At 38.9% G+C, this 12,935-nt stretch overlaps 1 protein-coding gene across 10 annotated transcripts in view; it reads left to right on the top strand.

The window, feature by feature from the left end:
• DPF3 (double PHD fingers 3) overlaps positions 1-12,935 on the top strand; it is a 175,325-nt gene that overhangs the window by 97,300 nt on the left and 65,090 nt on the right. For 5 of the 10 annotated variants that reach the window (XR_004751229.1, XR_004751226.1, XM_035327378.1 and 2 more), the window contains exons 5-8: positions 3,529-3,624; positions 4,673-4,711; positions 8,327-8,405; positions 8,722-8,763. Coding sequence is in view for 6 of the 10 variants with exons in the window: in XM_035327378.1 (XP_035183269.1) it covers positions 3,529-3,624; positions 4,673-4,711; positions 8,327-8,405; positions 8,722-8,763 (256 nt within the window). In the remaining 4 variants the exon portion in view is untranslated. The remainder of the gene's footprint in view (positions 1-3,528; positions 3,625-4,672; positions 4,712-8,326; positions 8,406-8,721; positions 8,764-12,935) is intronic. The other 5 variants (XR_004751227.1, XM_035327380.1, XR_004751228.1 and 2 more) reach the window with 3 other exon arrangements.

The raw sequence follows: 12,935 nt of genomic DNA, 5'->3' as shown, positions 1-12,935 counted from the left end.
TAAAGGTTTCTTATATAAGGGCATCTTGCTTTATACAGACATCTTAAATTGCTGGGAAAACAGGCCTCTTCCATGGGAGCAGCAGCAAGTCTTTGGTGATGGTAAAACACCATTGTGCTATTTGATTCTCTGATAGTGATTTTTAGGGAGAACCATTGGCAATGCATCAAACTTGGTTATTTTGGCTGAGATACAAGATCACAGAATCACAAAATCATAGAATGGCTAGGGTTGGAAGGGACCTTAAAGATCATCTAATTCCATTTTCTCTTAGTGTCTAGTCTATCTATCCTCTTGCAGTTTAAGACCATCTAGTGTAAGAGCATCTTTAGTTTAAGACCGTTTAGTTTAAGATGTGGCATCAATACCCGAAGCTAGTAAAATTTTGAGTGGCCAACCCCATGCCAAATGAAACAGAAGAGTGTGGGGCTTCAAATCTATGTTACTTGGAGATCAGTCCTGCTCCACTGAAATTTCACATATGTAAGGGCAGCAAATTAGGTCTCCTGTTCCCAGCAACACAGGTAAAAGAGCACCATCAGAGAGGAAGTGTCCCACATTCACTGAGTGGGGAAGAGTTCTGTACAAGGTACCATATGTGTTTCCTTTCTCAGTGGTGTATCTGGCTCTAAAAAGGTGAGAGCCCTAAAGCCCTGTTCATACCTACTTTCAAAGTCACAAGAAGTCACAGTGCAGCACCATTATGAGATCAACAGGTACCTTTGGATGTTACTTTGTGAAGTGAGCTCCCAAATTATCCCCAACATCAGTCCAAGGAAAGAGACTTCAGAGATGGTAGAACTAGCACAAGTCTGGGTATTAAAGAGCAGAGGGGATACCACAACATACCATGAGTTTTTAACTAAACTGCCCAAGCTGTGACCTGTCATCTGTATACCAGTTTCATCAGAGCAGACACAAAAGGCATGTCTTGCTGTTGTTTCTTATGCAAGCACAGCTTAGCTGGATTCAGTCTGTGCAATGATTACTGGAGCCTTCACTAGTGGCCAGCTTTCAGTGTGTACTTCATCGCTTGACAGCTAGACTGTAACAGATCAAAATCCTGATCAGGGTCCTTCATCCATATCACAAGTAGAGAATACAGATTCCGCTTTTGTTACTTTGCATGCTCTTCTGTGCCATAACTTGAAAGGACCCAGGTTCAGTGGTGGTAAGATAAACAGGTGGGATAGACACAGTTGTAATTCCTACCTCAGTCCCAGTCACATACCACCCTTAAACTCACAGGATCTGTTAGTAGAAGACTTGGTGCTTAGCTGTGCTGAAGTACATTGGGCTGGGAAACTCTTTTAGAAAGATAGAATAGGAAAATAACAGTTACTTTGCTAAAAGGGTAAGGGTTGCCCCTGCTAAACAGATGCAGTCACTGGGGTCTGCTGTACAGCTGGTATTTAACAGAGTTGAGGATTTTGCCCTGCCATAAATTAGTATTGAATGTGTGTCTCCATCATTCGCTGGAGAAGACTTAGAATAGCCTTTTGACCATGCATCAGAAAGGCTATGCCCTTTCTACTGAGAATTAAAGCCATTATACTGGTAGTGTCATCAAATTCACACATGGTTACTTATTCTCCATGTCTCAAATTAATGCTGGAATTTAAAATGAAGAAAGTGATTCGTAATATTTTTCTTAACTGCTCATGTGTAGCATTATTAGTATAAACTAGCTCCTTCCTATTCCACATGCAATATGGTGGCGGTCTTCTCTCTTTTTTATTTTTTTTTTTGAGAAGATTTAGGACATGAAGCACCATGAAAATTTAAATTCATATCAGTAAGCTTGCATATTCTCTTACATAGCACTTGTCTCCTCATGTACAACATTTCCAGAGTGCTCCAGTTTTCTAAGACCTAGTTGATCGATGTATATAAAAGCCTGAATTTTGAAAAAATATTTTTTGTATGTAGAACAGGAACTTGCTTAACTCTTCCACGCTCTAGTATTTAGAAGTCCAGTATTATGTGAAATTAGATTTCATGATGGTCTAATCTCATTAATAGCCTCCTGAGATTTAAAAATAAAAGGAGCAAAAGCCAGATGAAGAATTCTTCATTCTTCAAATGAAGAATTCTTCAACTGGCTTTTGCTCCTTTTGTTTTTTATCAATTGAAGATTTTCTACCAGGTTCAAAGAGCTACTTATTCTTTTTAAAAAGGACACTGTCCAATATGAGTCTTAAAAACATGGCCGATGAAATAAGAATAAACTTTTTTGGCTGGTCTTCCAAGTGCAGGCTTTTTCTTTAAGTAAAGTCTCTCTTGTTTCCACAAATGCAGAATTCAGTGCTTGAGGAATGTAGGAAGGAGACAAAACCCCTATGATTTGCTCCTGTTCTCCCTCTGCTGGCTCTCCAACAGCTGTTAAACAGAAATTATTGGGAAATGACAAACACAGTAAAAGATTAAAAACAAACAAACAAACAAACAACACCTCCCCATCAGTTTAAAGTCACACTTTTGAATCTGCATCCTGGCTAAATGTGGTTGTGGTTTATCTGGATGGTGTCGTGGCAAAGATAAGTCAGTGGTTCCAGAGTAGCCCCTTATGAAATGGCATTCATATCATGAATGGCAGGAGTGGCTGGGGCCCTTTTCTTTGTTTGCTGCAGGGATACCAAAGGTTGAGAGGATTTCAGCAAGACGTCTTTCCACATTAGTGTTGTGATGGTCTGTCTTGCCTTTGTCTGTGCTATGTCCGATTTGTGCATGTTTTCAGGGTGTCTGGCCTGGGTTTTGTTCTCTAGATGTTACATTTCAGAAGACCAAGAGAAAAGGGTTGAAATTCCCTGACACAGTTATGTGAGATGATGAATTATTGTTATTATTTTCATTATTATTCCTATTAAATAATTAACTGAAGAAGCTATTGTTCCTATTAACTTCAATGAGACCTATACTTCCTCAGCCTTCTTATGCAGCAAGATCCTTGCTTCCAGATTACAGAGTTGTGCCTATGGTGTAAGCCCTGAAAGATGTTACTTTCTAGTTTCACTAAAGATGCTGGAATATACAAAGGAATTTTCTCTATTTTTGCAAAACAGATACAATTCTAAGCTGCCAAGGAGAAAACAAGTACTGACTTCCACCTTCTTAAAGTGCATGCTCAACATTAGAGGAAAACAAAACAATTTAAGTCGCAAGAAACAAAAATCAAAAAGTCATGCAAACCATTCCCCAGGAAGGGTCTGCATGAGGATACTACATGAGGATGCTGTCTTGGGGCATCAGTGCTCAGCAATGCCACTATTACTTCCTAGGAACCTTTTTTCCTTGGTTGACTGTTATCAGTGGTATTTTTTAATAAGAACTCCTTGGAGAGCTGAGGGTAGAAGGGAAAGCAAATTTTGCTTTAGCAGAAAGAAATAGGGGTTCTGGGATCTGATTTGGCATTATATCATTAATCAACTGTAATTTAATAACGTGCAGTCTCTGTGGTAAAAAGCAGCAGTTGTTTGTATGTGTCATCTTCTTTTCTTCTAACCATTCCTGTTTATTGTTCAACCACAGAGGGTTTTAGAAAATGATGAAAATGCAGATGAAGTAAATGAGGAAGAGGATTTGGAAGAAGATATTCCAAAACGAAAGAACAGGCCTAGAGGACGGGTATGTTGAGAATGTACTGGAATAGAAAGGAAGGAAGGAAACCTCTGCTTTCTAGTGTGTATTTTTCACATGTATTTTTATATGCAAAGTGTATGTCCATGGATATATGAGAATGATAACCTTGTAGATAGTTTTCAGTCATACCATCAAAGATTTTAAAATATATTTTACTTTATTTTTGCAAATTATCAAGTAAAGAGACTTCTTTGAGAGTAAAAACTTGGGATGCGTTTATTATAGTGCTGTATTTATAATTTTAATATGAACTGTAACAATTATGGTGACATCCTGCTATTACAATGCTCTTACTTTAAAACAGCATTTACTAATTATAAAAAAGCAATACATTCAGTCACAACAGCCAAAAAAAAAAATGTTAGTAAGAGTAACTTAAACTGTGTTATTATGTTTTGCAGCTTTCTCTAAGGTAGCACTTTGTGGCTGACATTTTGGCCTTCTTGAACCCATTGGCAAATAATCCATTTGCTTAAAATGGGCAATATTTTATCTTTAGGGGAGTCTGTGTCCCTTCTCTTACCTAAGATGTCTTTTCACAATTTCAGTAGGGTGCCAGTTAAGTAATGAAGTCAGCATTTTAATACTTGGAATCAATATTTTCAATTGTGGCCCCTTAAGCTAGGCATCTAAATAAAAGGGAACACAATTCTCAGAAGTTTCAAGCATTTTCATCTCTCCTTGGTTCCAGTGGATGCTGCAGGGGCACAGGAGCTCTAGAAGTACCTTTTGATGTGTTTATAGGAGTCAAGCAAGAAGGGCCATGTTTTAGGCCAAATGAGCAGGATATAATAGCTTTTGAAAAGAGAGGGACATGAAACCACATTGAATACCTACAATGTACTTATGCATCAAACCCTCTCTTTTGGTTTCTTCTGTTGTTGTGTTGTTTCAGTTTTCTGCTCCTCTTTATTTTGGAGCTTAAGTCCTTTAATATAAGATCAAAGCACTTTAATAACTGGATAAGTATATATTTCACCTTCCTTATTCTCAAAATCACCTGAACCAGTTTCTTTCTTTCTTTCTTTCTTAGCCAAAGACCCCCACCTGGAAAAAAATTTTCCAGAAAAATGTAAGTTTCAGAAAATTTGTATGAACCAGTAACCAAAACCAGGAGTTAGAGTCGATATGTGCACACAAGCTTGACTGTATCTATCAACTAATATTCCAGGCTAACAACTCTTTTCTTATAAGCTGCCCTCACATAAGTTGCGCATGCTGGTTAGGGTAAGTGAAGGAGAGCTAGAAGAAATATACTACCTGGGAGAAGGGAGCTAGCAGTATGCAGATATCACCGGCCTACACAAAGTTCTGAAGTTACTGTTATGTGCAATGTTGTTCTCCCCTGCTCAGGAAAGTGTTTCAGGATAACTGTAGTATTTTTTCTCTGCTACTGTAGGGAGAGGAGTTGGAGGGTAGTAGATGTCCATTTCATTTTAAAGTGTAAATTTATTACTTATTTTCTGCCCTAGAACTGGCCCCCTAGGCCCCCTATTAAGAACAGGAACAGTTTTTTTTGTTGCTAACTAACTCCCACTCTGCTAGTGCCCTGGCTTCATTCAGTACAAAAAAAAAAAAAAAAAAAAAAAAAGAAGTTTGAAGAGTGCCAAATACTTTGAGCAATTTTCATTTTTATTTAATAGCATCAATAACCAAAGTAAAATGTGGTATAAATTAGGATTTCAAAATTAGGGCCAGATACCCTAGCTGTTGAAAACTGGTAAGCCTGAGCTGAAGCCTGAATTGTGTCTGGTTATGAGTGTTTTGCAGCTTTTCAAGCAACCCTTTTATAATGTTAGCCTGACTCAGTGTAGGGAATCGGGACTGAGGATTTCAAATTAGGGGATATGAAACCTAAGCAGCACTCCATTTCTGGGAAGGAGGTTGTCAGGGAGTTTTTAGAGGACAGAAGCAGGGAAAGGATGTCCATAGGAAACTAGATACTGCAGAGTATGGCCTTTGGGGATTCAGAGAAGGAGTAAGGGCTGGAGGCATTGATGTAGGATGAATGCAGCAGAACTATTGCTCTGGACATTCCAGTTTGCACATGCCTCTTCCTTTTCCTACAGCATGATTTTATTTTTAATCCTCATCTTCTCCATTTGTCCCTCTGGCTACTCTCTCTGGCTGCTTCAGGACTGCTTCAAGGCTGCTGTGCCATAGCTTCCAGGCCTCACATGTCAAGTCTCTTAGTCTTTGCTGCATCCTGTCAGGAGAATGAAGACAGTCGTGGATGACTGAGTGCAACAGACTGGAGTGCCGACAGCAAGCACATGGCACTCAGTTGAGAGCCTTTAGTGCAGGTGCTGAGTTAGCTACCCCCTCAAAGCTAGACCTGAAACCATGGGAGCATCAGAAAGGACACTGAAAGCTGAAGAGATGGATTTACAGAAGGTTTTTAGTATCTTTGCTGGACAGGGAAAATGTGGTAGGAGCTAGGAGAGAGAGTTTATTAGGTGGTATGAGCAATGCAGCTGCACCTGTACAACTGTGTGTTCCTCAGCTGAATATCCCATAGGACGTTTTCAAAGGCATTGAAGGCGTTTAGGAGCCCAGCTCCCAGTGAAAGTCAAAAATGAAAATTTCCTTGTGTGTTCAGTGCATGAAAAAATACATCTGACATGTGGTCATGACATGAATGCTGTACCCTTGCTTTTCTGTAGAGAACCATTGGAAGGGAAACAGCTGGCTGCAAGACTAGTGAAACTCCGAGCAGCAGACCTTAAATTGCAATCCTCTTCTGAGAGGTGTCAATGTAAAAATAGTACCTTCTTACTCAACAGACCTGTTCTTGGTGTATAAACAGACAAACCTACTGACTAGGGACAAAAAAAAACACAAACTTTACAGCTTTTTCACAGCCCTGAGAAACCGATGCAGCCTGGTAGGATAGGGAAATGGGATTCTAATCCAGGTACCAGCAGAAATATTTATTGAGGGCCGATCACTTGTCTCTGTGAAGACTGATGAGCTGAGGGTTGTACAGGAGCTGACACAGGCCTAAATTCAGCTTACAGCACGTTTTGTAATGGTGATAGAAGAAAGGAACTAGCCTGGGACTGATTTCATAGCTCAGAGGGGGTTTACAGAGCTGGCAGTCAGAAATACAAATACTGTAGACTAATAGGCTGATTTTTATGCGATATGGTTAGTGAAGTAGCTCCCAACAAACAATTGTTGATGGGTCCTTTTCCAGGGTGAAACTACTTTTCAGTTCACTCTTACAAATCTCCCTGCATGTGTGTACTGATCTGCACAGAGGTCTTGGCAGAAGGCAAAGCTGTACTTGTCATACCTAAGAGTATTTACACCATCCAGAGAGCTGCAAATCCATGTCTCTCCTTCAGGACTGTGTTAAGAGTTAGACCTGAGCAATCCCGAGGAAATAATACATGAAGTTTTTGTAAATCCTTGTTTTGACAGACTGTGGTAGGCAGGTGTAAAACTGTTCCTTTTCCCTTCTCTTTAGATGTCCAGTGGAATGCAGCTCAAATATTGCTAGTTCAGTCCAAAATCCACAGATGAGGGACAAAGATTATATGACTGCTTAGTATCTGGGGCACTAATATCCTCAGAATTTCTACATCTTCTCCAGCTTTACTTGATAAAGCTCTGTTCCCTTCTTATTTTCACACGCAAACGCTTGAAAGATTTGAGTCGGGTGGCCTTGCCTAGGGCGAGAGACATCAACAGTTTAATAAGAGGTGTGGCAGAAATAATTGTGTTGCTTTTAGCCAGGGATAGATTAGCTGGCAGAATTACTAAAGGGCTACCTAGCTATCCACCTGCAGATCACTTCCTCATACGAAGATCAAGTATAAAATTATTGTCATCTGCAGACTGTACATTAACTATCATTAAAGAATTGAAGGCCTAGGCTCAGTTTCCAGTTCCACATCAAAACCACTGCCGTTGGATAGATATGAACTGTCCCCTTGTTACTGTCTGGCCTGAGAAGGGTCAGAACCAAGTGTCTGAACTCCACTCTTACCTCTCAAGCTCAAGACAGAGCAGTGTGTGCTGTGGGCAGAGGATTTCCAGGGCTGCCAACTTGCTGTGTTTTAGGAACACAAAACTGCAAAGAGACCTTTCTGGGTAATTCCAGTTCTCCAGTATTGCAGGTAGCCATACTACCTAATCTTTTCCACTAACTGACCTAAGCTCCATGTTGTAGTGAACCATGGTATCTTTGTCCCAGTCAGAAGGCCCTTTTGAAACATTGCTTTCCAGCTAGAAAACAGAACAAAACTGCCCACCATCACCTCTGAAAATATTGTAGTCCTTTTACCTCTGCTTTGTTTGTTACCTGTTTTCTGGCTGGTTTAAAGGTTATATTTATCCCTTATCACCTGTTCCTCTATTTTTTCATTGATATTCAGTAAGACAGGTATTTGAACATCTTCAGAAATGAAAGTTTGATGATACTTGACTGAATATGTGCTGGCAGTAGCATACTGCTATGGATGAACAGTTTGGGTTATCTGTGGAGGGGATCTCTGCTGCATTACGAGATCCATTTGCATAGTGCATATCTTAGGAGTTGAAGGGTCAAGCCTACCCTTGATAAACCTATGTGGAAGCTGAGGATTTATTTAGTTTATGTTGCACATTTTTCATAGGAGGGTGAGGGGCACAAGGAGAGCCGAGGGGCAATGGAATAATGTTAACATTCTTCTTGTCCTTGCAGGCTCGGGGATCTGGAGGTGGCAGGAGACGGAATGATGCTGCCTCCCAGGATGATCATGACAAACCCTATGTCTGTGACAGTAAGTAGCACCCAGACAAATGACTTTGCTTCCAGCGTGGTCCTACCAGCTCGGTGCACTCAGGGTTCATCTTTTCTTTTCCAGCAAAGTATTCTGCTGCTCTCTGACTTGCATGTTTGCAACCTGCTGCTCTGCTGCTCTTGGTGTTTTTGCATGAAGGAAATAAGTCCTCAGCAAGACTCCACCTCCCTTTGCGCTATAATAAGTCATCTCTTATATTTTCTTTCTCTTTCTCCTTCTCTTTTTCTGGCTTATTGGCCTTTTGTCATCCTTTCCCCCATGTAAGATTCACCCTCTATTTCTTTCTCTGTTTCAGATAGTTACAAACAAAAGCATAACTCAAAAATCTCCGACAAAGGTACTTCACCCTTGTTGTATCTCTTCTTATATTTGGTGATTCTCTTTCCTTCAGTCCTTTTAAAATCTCACTGGGCTAAATTTTGAAGGTCTTATGCTCATCCCTTACTCAGAAAGAACTCTTGTGGCATCATCAGGAGATGAGAAACAAACACAACTGGAATGCTCTGTTTTGATACATATTCCCCTTGAGTATGACAATACTGTTTGACATCTTTCAGTGGGACTGCAGGTGAAGTAAGGCATTGCCCAAACTTAAAAAAGATATCAGAGTCCTAGTATGAAGAAGGAGTCCAATATTTGTTACACACTGTATTTTTTAAGGTCTAGTACTTGGTGCTTTTCTTCTTCTTTTTATATTCATTTTTTTGCTTCATTATGTCATTTCCATGAGGGACACTTGTCTTTATCTACATGCTTTTGAGATCTCCTATCTTAAGGCCTACTGCAGTGTGTTTGTGCAGTAAAGAGTATTATTAGAGTGCCTTCTACAGTACAAGACAATAACCTAACAAAAAATAATAGAAGTAGGAGAGTAACAGGAAGTTTTCACTTCTGTGACCCAAAAATGTTTGGTGGTTTTGAGGAAAGTTAGAACTCCCTTTTTTCCACTGTTTAACTGTCTTACAGTGTTACTGACACTGTATTTAGTGGCTAATACTGGTGGTAGGGGGAGGACGGTTGGACCAGATGATCTTGGAGGTCCTTTCCAACCTTAACCTTTATGATTCTATGACCTTAAAAGACCAACCATTACTATGTCAATCTCTGGGTATTTTCTGCTATTTTTTAAAAACATGAAGAAATACGGTGCATGCGTGGTGAATGAAAACTATATTCCATATGGTTAAATCATATTCTTTTATAGCGAGACCAGGTGACCGTGCATAGTACAATATGAACATGTTTGGTATATTACTTCAGCAAGGTGAATATTATAAGGGCTGCTGGGAATGAGTAGATACAGAGAGCCTTGCAGATGAATGGGAGTGTCTGAACATACAATCAAGGATGAAGAGCTCTTTAGGATTTGAAGAGCTGGGAGACTTCTACTGTAGTTATATAGCTGTCATTCCATGTTGGAAGAACTAAAATGTGTCTTCTAAGACTTTTCTAGGAGCCCAATGTATAGCTTGTAGAAAGACACAGGTTTCCTCTGCTAGTATATGCATAATTACCATATTCACTTTTTTGGAACATCATCCTAAATCCAAGGACACTTGTCAATGATGTACGTATTTTGAACGTAATGACTCTTTATTGTTTGATTTTGCTCTGCTTTTGGATCTTACAGAGAACTCACAACATACATAGTAGTGATTTGATCAGAGAAGATAAAACATCTAAGATACCAAAGCAGGCGGCAGAAATCTGAGCTGAAGTCTATGTTCTGGTACATTGTTGTACTGATGGAATTTTGCCTTGGCTTACATTTTGGAGCATAAATTTCCTCTTTGGTTTTGGAAGTATAAACTTTCCTATTTCATTTGGCTGATACCCTTCATTTTTAAGAAACATATAGTCAGAGGGTGAGTCATAAGGAGTTTTGGAATCCAGACTTTACAAAGTAACTCCTACTTTTCCATTGTAGATAGCTGAGAAGAGGGTTATGTGGTAGCAGAACTCTTACCTGACTGTGGAGCAGAAGAACTGTCCCAGTTGCAGTGCTATCCTCCTGAAATAATATCCTGCCAAAGTTAACTTTCTGTAGAAATATTGCATATCATAGTCAATATTCAATAAATATCATAGTCAATAATTGGCTTGTCCATTCTGAGACCTTTTTCCTGCTTGGGTGATCAGTACACCAATAAAGGATTTCTTTAATGATTTTTTTTCTTTGAAATGATTTGCTAAATAATTTTATAGATAAATATCAATCTGATCATGGTAGGTTAGATACTGGTTTGCAGTACTCCAGGTAGAGGTGTTTTGGACAGATATTTTAGTTTTACATGGAAATGTGCAGGTCAAAAATAGTGAATCTGTTCCATGGTTTGGAGAACATAATTCCTACAATCATGTGATTGGTATGAATAACTCCTTTAGTAGGTGGACACTTTACTTTTTCTGTATATTATTTAATTTACCTCCAGGTTGCCTTTTCTGCATGTGTTCTGATATTTGAATTTGGAATGTGACCACAAAGAAGAACGCATAAGCATATCTAAAACAAATTAATTTTGGTATTTAAGTGTATGACCACAAAAATGACTTGTGGTGAAGAACCACTATGCTCTTTTTTCACAGTTGTGCGTTCATATTTGTAGGAAATGAGTATATCACCAGGCTTCATCAGGAATAAGAAGGATATGTGAAATACCTAGCCTGTGTGTCAGTAAGATGATGCAACAGCTGTAACCAGCTGACAGTGCCCCTTGTGTTGTAAAATAGCAACGTTATTTCTGAAAAGGCCTGCCTTTGGTGGAAGAAGCATTCAGCTGTGCACCAATATTAAAGTTCATCCCAATATTAAAGCTGACTGGAAATATGGAATCTCTATACTCAGGGATGTTTTCAAAGCTTTCAAATTTTCTGTCATCCGGTGTTGTTAAGAAAACACGGAACCTCTGTTTGGTTGTTTGCCTCTTTTGTAGAATTAAATATTCTAAAATACTGCAGTTGGTTTTATTGAGTATATACTGTATCAGAAGCTCAGAATGAAATATTTGGCCATTCAAAGCATTAATAAAATTGATAATAAAACCATGAAATGCTTTATTTCATTAAATCAGCAAATGGAAATGAGTTATCCAGATTTTTACCCAGTTTTATTGGACAGTGTTGTGCCTTGAGCTCCCTTAGGAAAAAATCCTCGATAAGAAAAGCAGCAGGAAGCCTGGTGTAAGGTGGGTATAGGCAGGAAATGGTACCACAGCGGGACGGTCAGCTGCTGTATCATAGCAGACCCAAATGTAGCCTGAGTACCTGGCTAGCATGGCCTCTGATGTCAGTCCAGATAAGTTGAATGTGCTGTTCAAGATGAACTTGGCGCATGGTTTGTAAAGGAGGAACAGCGTGAATGAATGTATGAATGCTAAGTATGTAACGAGAATTGATGTTGTATGGTGATGTCATGATGTCATGTGGTTGTCAAATGATCAGCTGAGGAACAATTATCTTGCCAGTCTGCAGTCTTAGAAAATCATTTTGCTATTTTTATATTTACTTTATTATTATTATTGTTATTATTGTTATTATCATTATTACTATTATTATTGTTATTATTACTATTATTTATTCATTCTGGGGGAGCAGAGGGAGCTTATGTGAAGTTTTATCTAGAAACATATTCTGATTTAAAAGTTGCAGTCAGTTGTAGTGGCAGAGCTTCATGACCCTGGATGTCTGCTTCCTTCAGCCAGACTCATTAGTTCATGCTGAATCTCCAGAAGTTATTAACGTCACTTCTGTCCATCCTCATTTGTCTACCTTTATTCTTCTCGTGTTCCCACTGATAGTTCCCTACACACTTACCTACTTATACCTTTGTTTTCTGTTCTTCTGTATATGGGAGATTTCCCTTGCCCATCTCTAAAAGGAGTTGCTTCTTTCTCTCTTTTCCTTTAACCAATATGTCCTTATCTCCTTTTAGTTTTATTCCTGTATAAAATGCAATGTTAGCATAACAACTTATGTTTGTATTCTATCCTTTATTCATGGTCCCTCTGAGACTGAGATATGTATTTAGATCCATTCCTTGTCCAAAACTGAGAATCGACCAAAACCTTCTTATGATCTCTGCAGGATCAGTGACTAATGCAACCTTAAATGTACCCAGAGACACTGATCCTACAGTCTTTTGTAGAAGCTGGTTCTTTTGTCAAAAACTTTATTTTCAGGTTTCTCCAGATACTTACAGTGAATTTCCTCTGCTGCAGTCTAAGACCAGAAGTCCTTGCTCTGTTCTTAGCGGATAACAATGTCTTCTTTCTATGTCTGAAAACAGTTACTGTGGCTTCTTTCAGCTGTGTTTTCTTCAGATTCTTTAATAAGCTTGTTTCTTTTCTCTGAAAAATCCTCAGAGGTTCTTCTTTAAATTACAGTGGCCAGCACTAAGTAGAAGATGCTGTTCTGAAGATAGAAACAATTCAGAAGAAAGACAAATGGCCATTACATTTATCTGTAATTTATACTTACCTATATAAATTGGATTCATGCAACTTGCTCTGT

The sequence above is a fragment of the Oxyura jamaicensis genome, chromosome 5, assembly GCF_011077185.1.
Source record: "Oxyura jamaicensis isolate SHBP4307 breed ruddy duck chromosome 5, BPBGC_Ojam_1.0, whole genome shotgun sequence".
Lineage (NCBI taxonomy): Eukaryota > Metazoa > Chordata > Aves > Anseriformes > Anatidae > Oxyura > Oxyura jamaicensis.
Note: the sequence above shows the minus strand (reverse complement) of the source record. Positions and strands in the feature narration are given on the sequence as shown.